We start from the raw sequence: 21658 nt of genomic DNA on the forward strand, positions 1-21658 counted from the left end.
TTACTTAATATGTGGTATGGACTTTCTTGGTTGCTGTAAATAGTTGACATTACAAACATAATAATAATGTCAGGAATCTATTTATAATTGTAAGAATTGGAGATATGTTAATATTGTACATTTCTGTTGTGTGCTTGTGTGTGTGTGTTTTAATTGTTGACTACCCCAGTAAAGGAAAGGACAGAAAGGAAGTTAACAATGTCAAGTACCTGCTGTGTGCTAGTGCTGTGCTGTGTTTTCTCACATAGATAGTCCCTGAGGTTGGTGTTACTGCCTCCATTCTACAGGTAGGAAAACTGATGTTCAGGTTTGACATGCCCAAGGTTAAATGGTATCAGGACAAATATTAGAAAATCGTCTCCGACTCCCAAGGCCATACTCCATGGCGCTGTGCCAAGACAGACTAAAGGCTAGCTGTGGTGACAGAGAACACGCAGGCTGTGACCTCAGATTGACAGGAATCGTGTCTGTTTTACTATCCACTTACTCAGCAAATAACAGAAGCCTATTTGTTAATTGTTGAATGAAGTTTATCTTCAGTTTCTTACATGAAATCGCAATATGCACAGTGCTGTGCTCTGCAACCTTGAAGGAGATGCGACAACCGCAAATGGGTGGGCCTTCACTCAGAGTAAGGAACCTTTGGGTTCATGGATTTCTCTTCATATCTAGACCGCAGGACAGGGTTTGGGGCCACCCCTTCTTCATATACTAATAATAACTAACATTTGCATAGCACTTTTATGGTTGGTGAAATATTATACATCATTTTTATTTGATTCTCATATTAACCCTGAGAAGTAGGTATTTTTATGATGAGGAAAAAGAGGCTCTCAGATAATTAAATAGCTTTCCTGTGTGGTTCAGCCAGCTATTGCTAAAGCCAGAATTAAATCTGTATTTTAGTATGCTCTTTTTACTGTACTTTACTGTCTTTGCATTTTTCTCTATACTTTAGGCTACCAGTCTGATTTCCTATAATTGCATATTTGTTAATAGTTTAAAAATATAACTTTTAAGGAATAAAAATAATATAGCGACAATTCAGAAAATGAATGTGACAAAAAGGAAGAATATGGATTTTTGGAGTGAGAAAGACTTAGGTTTAAATTCCTGCTCTACCACTTAACTACTGTTCAACTTGGAACAAAGTACTTGCGTTCTTTGAGATGACGTCTCCGCATCTGTAATATGGTGGTAATAAAACCTAACTCAAAGTGTGTTATGAGGATTAGTACATTACTACAAAGAAACTGCTTTAATACATAATGGTATTCAGTAAAAGGCAATTATACTAGCCTGTATAGCTTTCTCCATATTTTGGATTGTTTTCTTAGGATAAATTTTTAGAAGAATAATTACTGAGTTGAAAGTTGTGAAGATTTTTTATCTTCCTTTAAAAATGGTTGCCAAATTGCTTTTTAAAATTGGGTGAGCCAATTTGTATTGTCACCAACACTTTATGAGAGTAATTCTTATCACATTGTTATCACCTAGGTTTTAAATGTTTTTATACTTTGATGGGAGAGAAATGGAAACTTTTTTAGTTTGCACCTTTGATTACTCGGTTAATTATCTTTTCACTAGAGGCCCCATGCACAAAATTTGTGCACTAGGGGTTGTGGGTCTCTCAGCCCGGCCTGTGCCCTCTCTCAGTCTGGGACCCCTTCCTCCTTACCGCTCAGCTTGCTGCTCCTTAGCGCTGCCACGGAGGCAGGAGAGTCTCCCACCACCGCCACTGCGCTTGCCAGCTGTGAGCCCGGCTTCTGGCTGAGTGGCGCTCCCCCTGTGAGAGCGCACTGACCACCAGGGGGCAGCTCCTGCGTTGAGTGTCTGTCCCCTGGTGGTCAGTGCACGTCATAGCGACAGATCATTCCGCTGTTCGGTTGATTTGCATATTAGGCTTTTATTATATAGGATTTTTACCTGTATTTTCAGAATTACATGTCTATGTTTTACATAAATTATATAGGAGTATAATTATCCATTTAAAGCCTATCTCTCTGAGTTTTTATGTCATTGATCTCCATCCAACACACAGAAGTGTGAGTCTTATTATATCTGTGAATATTTGTAAATAAGACATTTTTGCCCTAGCCGGTTTGGTTCAGTGGATAGAGCGTCAGCCTGTGGACTAAAGGGTCCCAGGTTCAATTCTGACTAAGGGCACATGCCCAGGTTGTGGGCTCGATCTCCACCTCCCAGTAGGGGGTGTGCAGAAGGCAGCCAATCAATGATTCTCTCTCATCGATGTTTCTATCTCTCTGTTTCTCTCCCTTCCTCTCTGAAAAAAATATTTTTAAATAAATAATTAAATAGGACATTTTCTGTCCTGTTGTTGACATTATACAGTATTATTAGGGAGATTTAACACGTTAAGTGCCAAGCCTGTTTTCCTTTAGCCCGCGATATCCAATTTCACCATTTTGCTGGCGGCACCAATGACTGACGAGGTCCGGATGGAAAGTATAGTGTCAGTCACCGGTGACTGACATGGCACTTAACGTGTTAAAGTACCTGGTATTGTCCTTGGTAAAAAAAAACAAAAAACAAAACTTGTAATTTAAAAACAGGGAAGAGAAGAAAATAGCAAAGCTTTAACTATTGTATATGGAAGACTCAGTTAAAATAAGTGGGAGATGGCCCTAGCCAGTTTGGCTCAGTGGATAGAACGTCGGCCTACAGACTGGAATGGTCCTGGGTTCGACTTGGGTCAAGGGCACATGCCCAGGTTGTGGGCTCAATCCCCAGTAGGGGACATGCAGAAGGCAGCCAATCAATGATTCTCTTTCATCATTCCTCTCTGAAATAAATAAAAATAAAATAAGTGGGAGATGAAAGCCCAGAGCCAGGCATGGCCAGGTCATCAGTCAGTGGACCTTCAGTAGACCTGGTGCTTTACGACTAAAATTGCCCCTGCTCTCCTGTTGGCGAAAAGGGGTGAAGAGAAAGGACATTTTCTCTGATTTTGTTTGGCTGCTGTTCTTCTAGTTCTGTTTTATCTGTGGTTCTCAATAGTAACTTTCCTCCTTTGAGTAACTATGCAGCTCTATCCCTGGGGACTTGTTTTATAGGCAAGTTGGATTTCTTCCTGTTTGACTTTTAGCAAAGTACAGCCATCTGTCAGAATTGGGCATACTAGAAACTTCTGTTCCCATGAACTGAATTTTATTGTCACAAAAGCTAGCAAGCACCAAAATCTAATGTACATGTTACTGGGGTAGTAGTGTTACCTTGGTGATGTGACTATTGGCTCAGCGGCACAAAATATGGATGGAAGTAAATAAAAGTAATAAGCCAGTTATATATCTTACACTGGTAAAGGGAGCCATTAGTTGGAATCATGCCACTGTTGTCATTAATGGGCCCTTAGTACTTTTTCATCTTAAAACATCCAAGGGAAATTGCTATACTTTAGCTTGGTACCTAGTATTATACCTCAGAAACGAATGCAGCTCTGAGTTAGAGTAAGTAGCTGTTTAATGCCATTTAGATATTGAGCATATTCATATTAAGTATGACTCTTATGGCAGTGTGATTTAACTCAGTAAGAATTGCTTTGACATGAAGATTCATATTCTTTATTCTATGAAGGATTGAGGGAACCCGAATACTATATCACAAATTCAAGTGAAGAACTAGAAACTTGAGGTGGCTACTTCTGTTTTCTCTAATGTAGAGGTTGGGTTAAGAAGAAATATTTGGGCATAATTATTAATTAGTGTTTTAAAATTTCTTAAATCCTTCCATTCTTTCCTCAGTTTACATGTGCTCAGGCATTCTCTCCCCCTCCCCCCCACTCTCTCTTCCTCTCTCTTCCACACACCACACCAGCACACACAAGATTGTTAGTACTAAACTGTAAAGCTCTGTCCAACAATAACAAAAATAGAGAGAAAAGAGCCAGTCCCAACCCCGAAACACTTCCCACAGAACATGCACTAAGTATGTTAGACCTCACCTGCTGGGGAGGATGAAAGGATGCTGCTAGCTGCCTTCAGTGTTGTCATTCCCATGGGATGGTTTGGTTATACTGAAAGGTTTAATTAAATATCATTTTATAAATTATGAATTCAGCACTTCATTCTTATATATAGACTAGTGGCCTGGAGCATGAAATTCGTGCACGGGGTGGGGGGTTCCCTCAGCCCACCCTGCACCCTCTCCAATCAGAAATCCCTCTCACAATCTGGGACTGCTGGCTCCTAACCGCTCACCTGCCTGCCTGCCTGATTGCCCCTAATTGCCTCTGCCTGCCTGCCTGATTGCCCCCAACTGCTCTCCCCTCCCAGCCTGATTGCCCCTAACTGCCTATGCCTGCCTGATCACCCCTAACTGCCTTCCCCTGCCGGCCTGATCTTGCCCCCAACTGCCCTCTCCTGCTGGCCAATTTGGTTCTCATTGGTCAGTTTCTATGCCAGTCAGCGTCAAAAGCTCCGCCTCCTAGGCAGTCATTGGCTCCTCACAGTTCACCTGGATTTGGTTCTGATTGGTCGGTTTCTATGCCAGTCAGCGTCTCCGGGCCTATCTCCGGGCCTGACCAGAGAGGTGGGGCTGATCAGCAACCCCCGTGGAGGCCCAGAGAGAAACAGAGGCGTGGCTGCTGGTGAAGCCTGGAGAGAAAGAGAGAGGCAATGGCTGATCAACAGCTGCCACAGAGGCTGTGGATCAGACCCTGCTTCTCTGGGCCTCTCTCCGGGCCTGATCCGCAGCCCTCTCAACAGTCAGTGCTGGGTCAATGCACCCACACCGGTGGCAGTCTGACATCCGGTGTTTGGTCAAGCCTTCAGTTGTTTTGGATGTTACGGACCCTGGGTTTTTATATATTCGGATTAGGTGTTTAGCAGAACAAAATCAATAACTAAAAAAATGAAATAAATTACTTTTTTATTATTTGGGGATTTTATTTTCTGATTGCACAAGTAAATACAAAGCAGGGGAAAAAATCAGCTAATTTTCTATTCTGGACCATCGGAGTATAGTTTATTAGTAATGACAGATACCTTAGATCCTCTTATTTGTAGCTCCCTCAAAAGACTGAATGTCTATGTTTATGGGATAGTTTTCATTTTTAAGTGTGTGATATTACAAAGAGATCTAGATTCTAAATGGTGATCACTTAGGTATCCATTAGGGCCTCATATACCCACTGCTGTCTTTTTATTCTAGTCATTTGTTTACATTCACTAATTTGAGTTCTGTTTGATACTTGTTAAGGTAATAAATGCTGTCCAGTGAATTATATATTCTGACTTTGTACTGGCTGTAAAAATTGATAATATCATGGTCTTAGACCATTTCACCATATGAAATCTGTCTCTTAACTTTACAGTAAGGAGTAAATCCATTGCTTTTAATTTCTCATGCCATTTAAGTAAGGTGTTGTGACTTTCTCTATTATAGATTGGCTGTGATCGTAGCCAAAACCTTGTGGACATTTGTCGAGAGAAGCAGTTTCAGGCCTTTGTCTGTGATGCATTGTCAGTGCCAGTCCGCAGTGGGTCTTGTGATGCCTGCATCTCCATTGCTGTTATTCACCATTTTGCGACAGCAGTAAGTACGGTCTTTCTCTCTCCCAGAACTTGTAACTAAAGTGGCAGGAAATGTTTATTGATTTTACTAGTTGGGACTTGTATTAGCTTTTCTTTTCTTTCCATTCTCTTGTCACATTTTGCACCACTTGTTAAGAGAGCCTGTGGAAGGGAGATGAGTTACATGGGAGTTGTACTTAGTTAAACAGAAGCCTAATGGACTGTATGTTGTTATTGCTGCATGTTTCTGCCTTTTTCCTACCTTGAGACTTACTCATCTTTAAATTTTTTTCACCATCTGATTATTTTTAATGTCCGAGTTTGTATATGAGAGCCAGTACTTTCTCCTCGACTCAAGTTTGTAAATTCTCAATTGGCTTGGGAGGCCAGTAGGGATGCCTCTTCTTGTCTAGTTTTCAAATCCTCAGTGGTCATTTGATCAAATGGAATTATGTTCTTCATCTTCTCCAGCTCTTTCCCATATTGCTCAATCCTGGCCGTTAAGAGAGACCAAAACTCAACACAACTTTTCACATCTCCTCTTTCTTCACCATCCACCAGGGTACTATATTTATCCTCTGGCACAGGAACCTTCAGGGCATTAAGCTTTCCAAAGTCACCTACCAAGCCAGCCTTCGCTACCTTGGCCTTGTAGCAAGTGTTAGCAGGTAGATTCTCAGGTAGAGTGGCCAACCTGGAGGTGAGGGTCTCATTTCAGGAGTCCAGGAATTTAGCAATGCCGAAGCCGGTTTGGCTCAGTGGATGGAGCATTGGCCTGCGGACTCAGGGGTCCCGGGTTTGATTCCAGTCAAGGGCATGTACCTTGGTTGCGGGCACATCCCCAGTAGGGGGTGTGCAAGAGGCAGCTGATCGATGTTTCTCTCTCATCGATGTTTCTAACTCTCTATCCCTCTCTCTTCCTCTCTGTAAAAAATCAATAAAATATATTTAAAAAAAAAAAAAAGGTGTTAGCAATGGCCTTTGGTTTTGGGGTGTGATCTTCCCCAAAAGCTACCCAGTCATTGTCCTTTAGAGCAAATTTTTGCCCAGCAATCTTATGATCCTTCAGACCCCAGCGGCCTCAGTCCACAGCAGCCTGCTCATCTTTAAAGTTTAGCTGTAAGATTTTAAGAGAACTCTGTGCCTCTTGAGTAGACTCTCTCCTCAGCCTCTGAGCCTCCTCTCTATTTCTGTTTCCATTTTTCTTTCTCAATTCTCACTCATCCCTGACATCAGAATTGCACTTCCTTCCCATTCTATTATTTTCCCTATTCTTTTTTCAAAAATAAGGTACTTGCCCTAGCTGGTTTGGCTCAGTGGATAGAGCATCGGCCTGCAGACTAAAGGGTCCCAGGTTCGATTTCAGTCAAGGGCACATGCCTGGGTTGCGGGCTTGATCCCCAGTAGGGGGCATGCAGGAGGCAGCCGATGAATGATTCTCTCTCATCATTGATGTTTCTATCTCTCTCCCTCTCCCTTCCTCTCTGAAACCAACATATATATATATAAAGTAAGGTACGTAACTGGTAGTAGTATGTCACTTATGCCTTTAATTAGTCACATATTTCTAATTTTAAAATAAGCGAGTTTTATATTTTTTATAGGAAAAAAATCCCCTTTCTTGGGTGTCAGTGATTTCTCCCCTAACCTAAGCAGTAACTCTATAGATCACCCTGTGCTGGAGTCTCCAGCAATTTTAGTTAGTATACCTTAAACCTTAGCTGAATTCAAAACAAAACAAAATGGAAAACACTCTATGCCTCTATTTTATTAACAGAAATGAAAATTTCCTTTTCCTTCTTCAACACTATTTTTTAACCACTCAATAGCAGAACAAAATTCCCCTTACCTTTTTCCCCCCTTTTTTGTTTTATAGAAGATATTTTGTTAGGTTTTCTGGGCCATTTATCTTAATTGAGAGCAGTCCTACAGTCAGTTATATTTTTGTTTCTCTCTGTCTCCTCCTGGTTGATAAATGGCAGCATGTTTTTTGCTAGGAGCGCAGAATGGCAGCTCTTCAAGAACTTGCCCGACTCTTGAGACCTGGAGGGAAGGCACTCATTTATGTGTGGGCGATGGAACAAGAGTATAAGAACAAGAAGTCTAAGTATCTCAGAGAAAACAGATCTAATCAAGGAAGTCAAGAGATCAGCAGTGACCCATCAGCGCAGGAGCTGTTTGCGGAGCCAATGCCTGACACGGGCCATCAAGATTCAGCATGTTCCGTCCCCTCCGTTAATGACTTTCAGAAAGGAAGATGTAATTCAAGGGAAGTTGCTAATTCCATGCTGCCTATTCACACTAACAGGACTTCTTTTCCTTCTCAAGACTTACTGGTTCCCTGGCACCTTAAGGGAAATGCAAGTAAAGAAAATCCTACGGAGCCATTTGGTCCAGCAGGAACCCATGACCCAGGCCCTGTGCTTCATCGTTACTACCATGTGTTCTGTGAGGGAGAATTGGAAGCGGCCTGCCAGACCTTGAATAATGTCAGCATTCTGCAAAGCTACTATGACCAGGGGAACTGGTGTGTGATTCTTCAAAAGGTCTGATTATCTCAATGACCATATCATAGTCAGGAAAGAAACGCTCAGCTTTTTTCTTAAAAAGCAGACTAAATTAGCAGCCTTTTTTTCTTGTTGCTGTTGTTAATCCTCACCCGAGGATATTTTTTCCTTTGATTTTTAGGGAGATTGGAAGACAGAGGAAAAGACAAGAGAGAAACATTGATGAGAGAGAAACACATCAATTGGTTGTCTCCTGCACGTGCTCCGACCAGGGCCCAGCTGGGGAGGAGCCTGCAACCAAGGTGCGCGTCCTTGACCCTTTGGTCCGCAGGCTGACGCTCTGTCCACTGAGCCAAACCAGCCAGGGCAGCAGTCTTTTTAATTAAAGAGAAAACTTGTGGTAAAGTACCAAAGGAGTGCACCTGAGAGAAGTTTGAAAGTGGAGATTAGTTAGGAGGAACAGGGATGTTTTTTTATAAAGTAATTATAGTTTGTGAAGTATTTGGGATGCTGGGATAAGTGTATAGCATTTTAAAGATAAACTTTTGTTATAAAGTGTTACTAAATGAATTAAATTATGTAGAATCATGTAGAAGAAATTATACACTTTAATAAAGAAAATTTCTGTTTAGTTGAAAGTTATCTGAAATTTTATCTGTGATTTTTTTTAGTTTCATACAGTCATGGACAATAACTACTCTGCCATCACTCCTGACTAGCATAGGGCTTGACACATAGTAGGTGCTCAGTAAATTTTAGTCAGATGATACCGATGCATTAGTAGGAGCTTCATCCAACAAATACTTGCTGAGCTTCTACTGTGCAGCAGTTAGTGTTGTAAGTACTGGGAGGGGAGCTGTGGACAGACAACAAAGAACAAAGTCCTTGTCCTCATGGAGCTTACGCTGTAGAGGGGAAGACGGACAATAAAGTAAACACATACATAAATGCGACTGCCAGATAATGATAGATGCCATGGGGAAAGCACAACAGGACTGGGGGTTACCCAGCAACAAAAGACTAGTTTTAAAGGGCTGAGGTAACTACTAATTCTGCCTGAAGTTTTTTGCCAAGAGTTCATTGGTATTCCTAATGCATTGATCTGGGTGCTGAAGGGAACCCAAATATGCTCCTTTATTTAAATAGCAAAAGTTAGAGTTGTCAGTCTGACCTAATTGTGCCCTTACAGCCAAAACTGTGCTGTCATTATTGGGTATTTTAGTTTGTTCATGGTTCGTTCCAGTCCAGGAGCAATCAGGGTTATTTTTCACCTAAAAATATTTCATAGTTACCAAATTAACTTACCAGGTAGTCAAGTTTCCAGGAGGAAACAAGGTTAGAAAGTTACTGTAGGTCAAATAATCACGCAGAAGGGGAAATCGTGGATGCAGAGCTTTTATAGTAGAACTACTTAGATTACGTAAAGAAAAATTGCTTTGGTACTAACATTTAGTGATGCTTAATAGACAAATCCACAGTTATAGTTGGAGATTTCAATAATTGATAGAATAACTGCATAGAAAATCAGTAAGGATAAGAGTAGCCTTAAATATAATTCACTAATTTAACCATATTGACATTTATAGAACATTCTAGCCAATGAGAGCAGAATACACATTCTTATGAAGTACACAAGGAGCATTTACTGAGAAAGACCATCATCTGGGTCATAAAACAAGACTCAGTACATTTAAAAGAATTAAAGTCATACAAAATTTGCTCTCTGGCAACAATATAAATAAATGAGAAATTAATAGCAAAAAGATCTCTGGAACAATCCTTAATAATTTTGAATATAAATAACCCATAGGTTAAGGAAGTATTCAAAAGGGAAAATAGAAAGTATTTTGAACTGAATGAAAATGAAAACACAACATATTAGAATTTGTGCAAAAAGAAATTAACATAGCAAGCCTGACACTGCTATCCTTGGCTAGAATCTGGGAAATTAGATTTTGGGGGCAGAGTAGGGGAGGGGTGTTTCCCACCACCCTAACTACTATGAGTGGGTCACTGTGGAATTAGGGTATATGCCAGGCGAAGGGTGCCTGCCTGGCCAACCCCCAATAAAAAGCCGGGTGTTCCCTCTAACTGCTTCCCTATTTGGCAACATTTCACATGTTTTGTTATAACTTCTTGTTGGGGAATTAGGCATATCTTCATGACTCCACGGGGAGAGGACTCTCAGAAGCTTGTGCCTGGCTTCCTGTGGATCTCACCCCACGTACCCCTGTGCTGACTGTGCTATCCTCCTGCTGTAATAAATCATAAACACTGAGTATGGCTATATGCGGAGTCCTGTGGATCCTTCCAGTGAATCACTGGACCCAGGGGTGGGCTTAGGGCCGCCCAACACACTGCTAAGGTAGCACATAGGGAGAAAGTTATACATAGCACTAAATGCCTATGGTAAGAAAGAAGAAAGATCTCAAATCCAAGGACCTCAGCTTTCTTCTTAAGAAAGTAGAAAAAGAAGAGCAAATAAAATGCAAAGTAGGCAAAAGAAAGGAAACACAGAGCAGAACAGAGATCAATGAAATAGAAAACAGAAAAATAAGAGAGAAAGTCAATGAACACAAAAGCATATTCTTGGAGAAGACTAATAAAATTGATAAACTTCTAGCCAGACTGAGTTGACCAGGGACAGAATTCTATGATTTTTATCATTTTAAAATGCAATCAATAAAACATAATGAAGATAGATTCTCATGTACTGACTTTTCAAGACAATGGCTGAAAAGAGAGGCTAGTCAAGAGGCACAGAGTTCTCTTGTTTGAAAAAGGTTTATTTAACAATTTTTTTTCCAAAAATATTTGCAGTGGTATTACACCAAAGGACAACCCAATATAATTACATAATTTTCTATAATAAATATGTTGAGGAAAATAAGACACTTCTTATATATTAAATAATTATGATTTTAGCCAGTTCCTAAATGTGTAACTATTATGCTTGAGAATTGAGATTCCAGGTAAAGCCAGTAAGCCATGTTGACTAACTAGAAAGATAAAAATTCTTAAAATGTATCACTTATTCTTTTTGCTAATTGGAGTATTTTTCTATTCTCTGACATTTTAAAAAGAAAATTAAGAGAAGTTCTTTCTTTGCATCAGTCCCTTCATTACTCTTCTGCTTTGAAATAGCAACCTCCACTGTCAGTCAGGAATTCACTGAGCAGTAAGGCCATTGTTCTTGCCAGGGCATTAAGTCAACTCACAGAATGTGTTCCACTCATGGAAGGGGACAGAGAGTATGTTACTTCTCTTTACACGACCCATTTCCAGTGGCTGCCAGATGCCTGGCTCCCTCTGTGTCGTTTGTCCTTGAAGCCGAAGAGGAACTGTCAAGGTACAATCTTTCTGGCCTTCTCTTCTTTAATAGGAGTCTTGATTTTGCCATAAAACAATTCTCATGGGAGAACATATTTGGCAATGATACATCTGATCAGGAGTTAATTTCCAAAATATATAAAGAACTCATACAACTTAACAAAAGGAACACAATCCAATTAAAAAGTGGGCAAAAGGACCTAAACAGACACTTCTCCGACATAGACATAGAATTGGCCAAGAGATATATGAAAAAATGCTTAGTCACTGATCATCCGAGAGATACAAATTCAAAGACAATGAGGTATATCACCTCATACCTGTCAGAATGACTGCCATCAACATATCATAAATAACTAAATAAACAAATGGCAAGTGCTGGAAAGGATGTGGAGAAAGGGAACCTAGTACACTGCTGGTGGGAATGCGGACTGGTGCAGTAATTGTGGAAAACAGTATGGAGTTTCCTCAAAAATGTAGAAATGAAGCTGCCATTTGAACCTGTGATCCCACTTCTAGGAATATGTCCTAAGAATCCTGAAATACCAGTCAGAAGGAACATATGCACCCCTATGTTCATAGCTATGTTATTTACAAATGCTAAGATCTGGAAACAGCCCAAGTGCCCATCAGCAGATGAGTGTTTAAAAAAGCTGTGGTACATTTACACTATGGAATACTATGCAGCAGTAAAGAAGAAGGATCTTATACCCTTTGAGACAGCATGGAGGGACCTGGAGAGTATTATGCTAAGTGATATAAGCCAGTCAAAGAAAGACAAGTATCACATGATTTCACTCATATGTGGAATCTAATGAACAAAATAAACTGACAAACAAAATAGATCCAGAGACATAGAAGCATGGAATAGACTGACAAATCTCAGAGGGAAGAGGTCAGGGGTGGGAAGAGACTAATCAGAGAACTTATATGTATCACCCATGGACACAGACAATAGTGCACTGAAGGCCTAGGGAGGGGGTGGGAGCAGGGTGGAGAGGGTCAATGTGGGGGGAGGGAAAAGGACATCTGAAATACAACAATAAAGATAAATTTTTAAAAAACAATTCCCATAAAGGAAGAGAGTATGTAAGATAGGACTTCCAATTAACTTTTGTCAGTTATGACTATTGTTTTGAAGAATTACTCTCTAGTTAATGAAAGATCTTAAGTTTTAATAGAGGGTATTAAAGAACCATGATGTAGTGTGCCTCATAATTCTTCACTCCTCCCCATGAAGAATTCCATATGGTATGATGGAATGTGGTAGAATAGACAATAAGCCACATGGAACAGACTGACAGCTGTCAGAAGGGAGAAGGTGAAGGAATTAGGGAAAGAACATATGTGCATAACCCATGGACACAGACAACAGTGTAGTGATGGCCCGAGGGAAGGGGGATAGGCTGGGTGAAGGTGGGCAAAGTGGGGGAGGGGGGAGGGAGGGTGGGGCCATCTGTAATAGTGTCAACAATTTAAGTTAAAAATTATTTTCTTCCAAACTATGAATTTTTCTTTTAATTTTTAATTATCTTCCAAACACAGCAGTTCTTAATTTTAATGAGACTTAATTTACCAATGTTTTCTTCTGCAGATTGTGCTTTTGTTCCTATATCTAAGAAATTATTGCTTAACCTAAGGTCACAAGGATTGTCTTCTATGTTTTCTTTTAGATCTTTTATAGGTTCATGTTTTACACTTATCCTATCTAATAATAGACAAATATGCAAATTGACCATACCTCCAACACACCCACAAACCACGCCCACCATCCAATCAGAGCGGGTATGCAAATTAACCCAAACCAAGATGGCTACAGCCACAGAGAGCAAGGTTTCCTAGGTAACAGAGGAAGCCAAGCTTTCCGCCTGCCCTTGCCAGGCCTAAGCCTCTACTCAAGCTACAAAGTTTCAATTATAGAAGGTAAACAAATTCAAACAAATGGCAGCAGAATGGAGCTTGAGAGAGCAGGCCAGGGTTGCCACCGGCAACAGGGGAAGCAAAGTTTTCTGCACACCCTGGCGGGGCCCACCCGCTTAAGGCTACAAAGTTTCAATTATAACCCCAACACAAATGGCTGCCGGCCTTGGAGGGAGCCCCAGGCTTGGCTCCGCTCCAGGCTACAAAGTTTCAATTGTAGAAGGAAAATAAATTCCAGATACCAGGGCCTCCGCTTGGGTTGCCAGGAGGCATGGCCAGCCTGCAAACCACCACAGGCCCCTCACTCAGGCCGCCCCATTCCCCAAGGGAACCCCCACCTGATCCGGGACACCCTTCAGGGCAAACCAGCTGGCCCCCACCCGTGCACCAGGTCTCTATCCTATCTAATAAAAGAGTACTATGCAGATTGACCATCACTCCAACACACAATATAGCTGCCCCCATGTGGACACAAGATGGCCACCACAAGATGGCCAGCAGTGGAGGGCAGTTGGGAGGCACCCGGCCTGCAAGGGTGGGCAGTTGAGAAGAACCAGGCCTGCAAGGGAGGGCAGTTGAGAGGGACCAGGCCTGCAAGGGAGGGCAGTTGGAGGTGATCAACCCTGCAGGAGAGGGCAGTTAGGGGTGACCAGCCCGGCAGAGGAGGGAAGTTGGGGGCAAACAGGCTGGCAGCAGAGTGGTTAGGGGGTGATCAGGCTGGCAGGCAGAAGTGGTTAGGGGCAATCAGGAAGGCAGGCAGGCAAGCAGTTGGGAGCCAGCAGCCCTGGATTGTGAGAGGGATGTCCGACTGCTCTTGAGGGGTCACATATTGGAGAGGGTACAGGCTGGGCTGAGGGACAACTCCCCTCCGTGCACGAATTTCATGCACCGGGCCTCTAGTGTCTTTAACTAATTTTGTATAGTCATTTGTTTATATGTGTGTAGATCTATTTCTGGACTATAGTAAATTGATCTATTTGTTTTATTTTTATACAATACAACACTGTCTTCATTACTGTAACTTTATAATAAATCTTGAATTGCAGTAGAAAAAGAAGTAATGGAGCTATGATGACCTGAATCATTATATACTATAAGAATTATAGCTAAATCTTTGAAAATTAGTTGTGTTTAGCAGAGTATGGTGGCAACTATGTGCCTGCTTTATTTTTTAGCATCTGCCTTGCTAAACACTCTTACCTGGTATACTTCTAACCTGAGGCAAATTAGTCTAGTGGTTCTAGAAAGAATAAAGCGTTTTCAAGTCAAACATGAATTTAAAACTGAACTTTACCATTTACTAGCCTAGGAACCTTGGGGCAATCTGTATCTGTAAAGAGAGGATAATATTACCTACCATGCAAGTTGTTGGGTGGACTGTGTGAGATAGCATGTAAAATATTAATTATAGTACTTATTACCTAACTAGAGGCCCGGTGCCAACTGTCCCCTCCCCCGCCACCAGCCTGGTCGCCCCACGCAACCTGCTGTTCAGTCATTTGGTCGTCCCTCACTAACCCCTGCTGGCCTGGGTCACCCCACTCAGCCTGCTTGTTCAGTTGTTTGGTTGTCCCACACTAACCCCCATGCTGGCCTGGTCATAGGCAGCCATCTTGTGAGGGTTTGAGGGTCAATTTGCATATTACCTCTTTATTATATAGGATAGATGGCCAAAATACCAGCTTGTTCCTTCCCAATCCCCTGCCCTGAGAGCAATCTGGTCTTTTTACCCTCTTGTGAGTGTGTGTGTGTGTGTGTGTGTGTGTGTGTGTGTGTGTGTGTTGTAAATTTGACAGGCATTAATGAATTAATTCATTCAATGTATATTTATTGATTGCTTACTATGTGGGAGGCACTATTTTAAATAATAGATACATCAGTGAACACAAAAAGATCCTATCCCCATGGAGCTTATACTTACTGTGGAGGGAGTGGTTTGATGGAATGTGGTAGAATAGACAATAAGCCATAATTATGATCAGTAAAACATCTATAATAATAAAAGAGTAATATGCTAATTAGACCAGACATCCTTCTGGATGAAGCTGGGGCTGCGAGGGAAGCCCATGTCCCTGGTGCCTGCCGGCAGCCTGAGGGAAGCCTGGGTCCTGGGTGCCAGAGGAAGCTGGTGCCGGCAGCTGGGGGAAGGAAGGCCTACTCTTGCACGAATTTCATGAATTGGGCCTCTAGTATATTATGTTGTAAAATGATATGTTTTTGTTTGTTTGTTTTGTTAATCCTCACCTGAGGATATTTTTGCCATTAATTTTTAGAGAGAGTGGAACGGGGGGGGGGGGGGGGGAGAGAGAGAGAGAGAGAGAGAGAGAGAGAGAGAGAGAGAGAGAGAGAGAAACATCGATGTGAGAGAGACACATCAATTTGCTGCCTCCTGCACATGCCCCAACTGGAGCCAGGAATTAAACCTGCCCTTGACCAGGAATCAAACCTGCGACCCTCCGGTGCATTAGCCGATGCTCTAACCACTAATCAGTGCCAGCCAAGACACGATACATTTTTTCTCTGCAGAGAAAAGAAGAGGTAGAGCAGGGAAAGAAGTTAAGGGTGGGATGGCAGATGGGTCCCAGCTTTTTAAAAGCGTGGGTAGGATGATTCTCTGTGAGAATGTTATTTGAGTGAAGACTTGAAGGTGGGGGAGTTAACTACGTACATACCTGGGAAAGGACATTCCAGACAGAAGAGAAGGCCAATGCAAAGACCTAAGGTGAACGGCCTAAGATGAAGGACCGACCGCCAGAGGCCAGTGTGGGTGCAGCACCGTGAGTGAGAGGGGCTGGAGATGAGGGGAGAGTTATTGGGAGGTGAGAAAGACCACCGGGGAAGGCCACAAGGCTAGTCTTTGGTTTTCTCTCAGATGGAGAGCTACATGAATGGTTTTGAGTGGACAAGTGACAGCATCCAGTTCCTTTTTAAAGGGATAGTCTGGCTGGCCTGTGGGGATCAGACAGGAGGGTGATCTACACACCCCAGAGGACAGATGCCGATTGGCTTGCAGGATATGTAATTCGAGGGTAGAACCATCCGGGTTTCTAGGGGTTGGATATGGACTGTAGGTGAATAGAAGGCAGCGATGTCCCACTCCTGAGTGTGGAACTTCTCTGCCATTCGTGGGATCCTTCCCGTGGGGCTGCTGCTGCCCTTTAGCTCAAATGCAGTTTGGTTTGCCCTTTTCTTCCTCTCCTTGCTTTTAGGCCCAAGTCCACCAGGGTGCTGACCTGTGCAGATCTTCCTGGCCATCCGTGCAGATAAGCCCAGCAAGTACTGTACTTTGAGCTCAGATCATGCACTGCTGAGCAGCTAGATGGTCAGTCAATGTATGAAAATGGAAATAAACAGAATGCAGGATTGTGTATCATAGATTTCTTTGGAGACCATTAGACCAAGACAAACATATCCAGGGACTCCAAATCATTGTAAGCAATGGACAGGCAGCTGATTGCTGGCACTTCATTTTTAGTAAATCACTAAAGAGAAAAAATTTCCGCAAGAAGAGCCAGCATGCATGAGCATAACCTTCCAATGCCCTTTGCAGAAGCAAGGGGGAAGTGGGGGTGGTGGGCGATAAGTGGTGATAAAAGGAGGAGTTAGGAGCTTTATTGCTGCCTTACCCTCTATTGTGGCTCCATTTACAGGTCCCAAAACCCTGAGAAAAACAAAGTGTGAAAGAAAAAGAAAAAGGACTTATTATATTAGAGTGCAGTTTCATTGTCTTCACTCTCGAAAAAGTAATTGGAGTTTGTTATTGATTAATAAGAAGTAGCAAATAAGCATCTAATCCAATTCTAAAGATTGTCCGTTCTGACTTTTGTAGTTGGCAGCAAGGAAAATTGGGCATTTAAGGAAAGAAAAGCTTTTGAAAGCTGTTGTAAAGGATCAGCATGAAGAGTTAAGGGAAGTCTGTAGACTTCCCTGTAGAGTTAAGGAAGGAGCTCTTAACCTGTGGTCAATGAATAAGCGTGAGAGGGTTTGTGAATGACCCCCAATCATTCACAAAGCCTTGTGGGCTGGTGTGTGTGTGTACATCTTCCATGGGAAAGGGTTCATATTTCTGTCAGCTTTCCAAAAAAGTTAAAACTCTTAAGCTAGAGACTCCAGGCACTGACCTGCTGCTGCTTATGCTCATGAGACTTAAAGGCAGCCCCAAAGTCCAAGCACCAGAAGCACTGTTACTCTAGCACACAAAGGTGCCCCAGGATTTGTGCAGCATCACAGCGTCCAAACGTGTGATAGGGGTGTGTGTGTGTGTGTGTGTGTGTGTGTGTGTGTGTGTGTGTAGGAGGTAGTATATCTGGATGCCTATTACTTGAATTGGTCCTTGATCCAGCCTTTGGATACATATTTGGATCCCATATGTAGGAAAGACTAAGTGAAAACTAAAAAGGGTATGTGGCATATTCTTGAATTTGTGATTGACCTTGGGGCATGGATAGGAAAGGTGAGATAGGTGTTAAAGAGGATACCAGGGATTTTCCTACAGATAACTTACTTCTTTTTCCTCTTGGGCAATAAACAAAAGGAGCCAGACTAGTAAGTATCCTTATCAAATAGAGCAGTTGAACCTGTAGCAATGAAACCCTCACACTTTCAGGCAAACTAATAGAAACATTAAGCCAATTTTAAAAACCCATTTCACTTATATGTGGAATCTAAGGAATAATATAAACAGACAAATAAAAGAGAAACATACTCATAGATACAGCGAACAGACTGATGGTTGCCAGAAGAGTCAGGGATTGGGGACTGGTTGAAAAAGGTGAAGGGATTGAGAAGTATACATTGGTAGTTACAAAATAGTCATCCTATATAATAAAAGGCTAATATGCAAATAGACCGAACAGCTGGTCACTATGGTCGAACAGCTGGTCACTGTTGGGAACAACCCAACAGCTGGTCACTATGATGTGCGCTGACCACCAGGGGGCATGCACAGAACTTGGCGGGCGTCAGCCGCAGCGGGATGGTGGAGCAGATGAGCAGGGGCACCAGACCAAGGCAGGGCGCTAGTCGCTGTCATCGGGGTGAGCCTCTGGTGGTTACTGAAAATTCTTTGCTCCCGTGTACCAGGATCCCACCCACCACTCACACCCACTACCGGTGCCCAATGCTGGCCGAGATTGCGTGGCGCCGTCAGTGGGTGCAAGCGGGGACTGCCAGCCCTGATTGCCCCTCAGAGCTGCTCCACCTCCCCCTGCTCCTGAGGGGCGATTGGGGCCGGCAGCTGCCCCTTGCATCCACTGCCAGCAACGGCCCCACTTGTACCTGCTGCTGGCACTGGAGCCACCACTTGCACCCGCAGCTGGTGCCTGGAGCCAGTCCCGATTGCTTGGGGCTGTCATCAGGTGCAAGCAGCAGCTGTCAGCCCGATCATCCCTGAGGGCTTCTCCACCTCCCCCTGCTCCTGAGGGGTGATCGGGGCAGCAGCCACCGCTTGCACCCACTGACAGGGCCAGCCCCCTCCCACCTGCTGCTGGAGCTGGCCCCAATCACTCCATGCTGTCAGCGGGTGCGAGCTGGGCCGGTGCCATCAGCAAATGGAAGCCGCGCTAGTGGGACTGCCAGCAGACAGAGGACTGGGGGCCGGGCAGGGGTGTGGAGGATGGACCAGGACCTGCCCCTGTGCCCACCGCAGCCTCGTGGCCCACAGTTTCTTTCAAGGTGCACGAATTCGTGCACTGGGCCCCTAGTAGGGATATAAAGTACAACATAGGAAATATCCTACCTATATAATAAAAGCCTAATATGCTAAGTGTCTGGTCGTCTGGTCATCTGTTCAACCAATCAAAGCATAATATGCTAATGATATGCTAAGTCCGCTCAACCACTCACTATGATGTGCACTGACCACCAGGGGGCAGACAGTCAGCCAATCAATTGTTGCTATGACATGCACTGACCACCAGGGGGCAGACACTCCAACTGGTAGGTTAGCTTGCTGCTGGGGTCCGGGCGATCGGGACTGAGTGAGACGGCCAGACACACCCTGGAGCTGTCCCGCAGTCCCTCCCTGGCTGGCCAACCTTCCAGGTCCCTCCCTGGCCCTGATCATGCACCAGTGGGGTCTCTCGGCCTGGCCTGCGCCCTCTCACAATCTGGGACCTCTCGGGGGATGTCGGAGAGCCGGTTTCTGCCTGACAGTGGAATGACCAGTCACTATGATGCACACTGACCACAAGGAGGCAGATGCTCAATGCAGGAGCTGCCCCCTGGTGTCAGTGCACTCCCACAGGGTGAGCGCCACTCAGCCAGAAGCCGGGCTCACAGCTGGCGAGCACAACGGCGGTGGCAGGAGCCTCTCCTGCCTCCAAAGCAGTACTAAGGATGTCTGACTGACGGCTTAGGCCCCCAGACCGTGAGAGGGCTCCCGGGCCGCGACAGGGCACAGGCCAAGCTGAGGGGACCCCATCTCCCCCGAGTGCACGAGTTTCATGCACTGGGCCTCTAGTAGTCAATAATATTGTAATAACTATGCATGGTGCCAGTTGGGTACTTGAAATATCAGGGGGACCACTTTGTAAGTATATGATTGTCTAACCACTGTGCTGTACTGAAAATAACACAAAATAATATTAAATGTAAATTATAATTGAAAAAATAAAAAATGTAAACAAGAATATAAAATGTTGATTTAAGTTAAAAAAAATCCATGTCACAGATTACCACTGGTTACTGGACCATATAGTCAGTCATAAGACTAGTATCTAGGATTAGCTCTGATCTGTTGTACTATCGCTGTGGCCAGGAGAATGGAGTTCTGAATGGGCTTGGTGCCATACTCTGCACCTAACACTGTGGCCAGAGGAGTGGGATACCTTGTTTGGCTTTAAACAAGCAGGGCCCTCTTGTCTATCTTTTTATTGTTTTTAAAATATATTTTTATTTATTTCAGAGAGGAATGGAGAGGGAGAAAGAGCTAGAAAAACATCAATGATGAGAGAGAATCATTGATCGGCTGCCTCCTGCACACCCCCTACTGGGGATCGAGCCCACAACCCGGGCAAGTGTCCTTGACCAGAATCGAACCCGGGACCTTTCAGTACGCAGGCCGACGCTCTATCCACTGAGCCAAACCGGCTAGGGCAACGGTGGCAATTGTTACCATATGCTCATAAATTCACTGTTTTGGCTGGTGTAGAAAACATGGATATTGGAGAATGCGGATTATTGTAAACTTAATCAGATGGTGACTGCAATTGCAGCTGCTATTTTATTATTATTTTTTTAATTTAAAAATGTTTAACCACCACAATGGTTTTGTCACTGACAAAAGGCATAACACTGTGATTGTGTCACTACTTTATTTGGTGTAAATATCACTTAACTATGCATTAAAAATATATGATTACATTTAAAAAATGTAACATTAAAGAAGTCCTCTGGATACTAAATCCTCAATATATTTCCCAGTGTTGTTTCATACATAAATAACTTAATCTACAAAGTCATAAATAAAACTATTAACTCTTATGGCCTAAAAGTATACACAAATTTTGGAGCTTGACAACAGTGTCCTATGATTTTATAAATAACAACATGGAGTTGTTACTTATTATTATCAAATAAATGACTCATCATCACACATTCTTAATGTCTCCCAACCAGGTCCAATAAGAGACCTTCCAATGCACTTGGTAAATATACCATACATTTAAAAATTCAAAATAGTCTAGATGTTTAAAAAGGTATAGAAGGTTGCCATTTAAATATTACTAAATCTTATTAAAATCACTTCAGTTTGTCTGAAGAACAAAAAATGCTGCCAAAAAGTAAATGCTTGCACTATCATTTAAATGGAAGCTAACAACATCTAAAATAAAACAGATTAAATTTGTATTAGTGTTGGGGAAAATATTCCATTGAGTCTTTGTTATAGAAACAGAATCAATACTATTTTAAATGTTCTTATATTTATTTTGAACCAAATTTTTATTAGTTAAAAGTTTCAGGGTAAAAATAATGACACAAAAATGATCTTAGACATTATGGAACATTTGATTATTTGGTTCTTCTTTAATGACTGGAAGTCTTTACTCCTTCAGAAAATCCTGTATAGTAAAAGCCTAATATGCTAAGTGTCGGGTCATCCAGTCAGCTGTTTAACCAATCAAAACATAATATGCTGATGATATGCTAATGCCGCTCAACTGCATGCTATGATGTGCACTGACCACCAGGGGGCAACAGTTGATTGGTCGACCAGTCGCTATGACATGCACTGACCACCAGGAAGCAGACACTCCAACTGGTAGGTTAGCTAGCTTGCTGCTGGGGTCCAGCCCATCCGGACTGAGTGAGATGGGCCGGACATGCCCTCGAACCCTCCCATGTCCCTCCCTGGCCCCGATCGTGTACCAG

General features: G+C 42.9%; 1 protein-coding gene across 2 annotated transcripts in view; it reads left to right on the forward strand.

The window, feature by feature from the left end:
• ALKBH8 (alkB homolog 8, tRNA methyltransferase) overlaps positions 1 to 9268 on the forward strand; it is a 64617-nt gene extending 55349 nt beyond the window's left edge. For both annotated transcript variants that reach the window (XM_079787353.1, XM_079787354.1), the window contains 2 exons: positions 5404 to 5553; positions 7529 to 9268. In XM_079787353.1, the coding sequence (XP_079643479.1) occupies positions 5404 to 5553; positions 7529 to 8083 (705 nt within the window). In that variant the 3' untranslated portion in view covers positions 8084 to 9268. The remainder of the gene's footprint in view (positions 1 to 5403; positions 5554 to 7528) is intronic.
• Positions 9269 to 21658: the final 12390 nt, after the last annotated feature.

Source organism: Cnephaeus nilssonii (genome assembly GCF_951640355.1).
Source record: "Cnephaeus nilssonii genome assembly, chromosome: 13".
NCBI classification, from domain to species: domain Eukaryota; kingdom Metazoa; phylum Chordata; class Mammalia; order Chiroptera; family Vespertilionidae; genus Cnephaeus; species Cnephaeus nilssonii.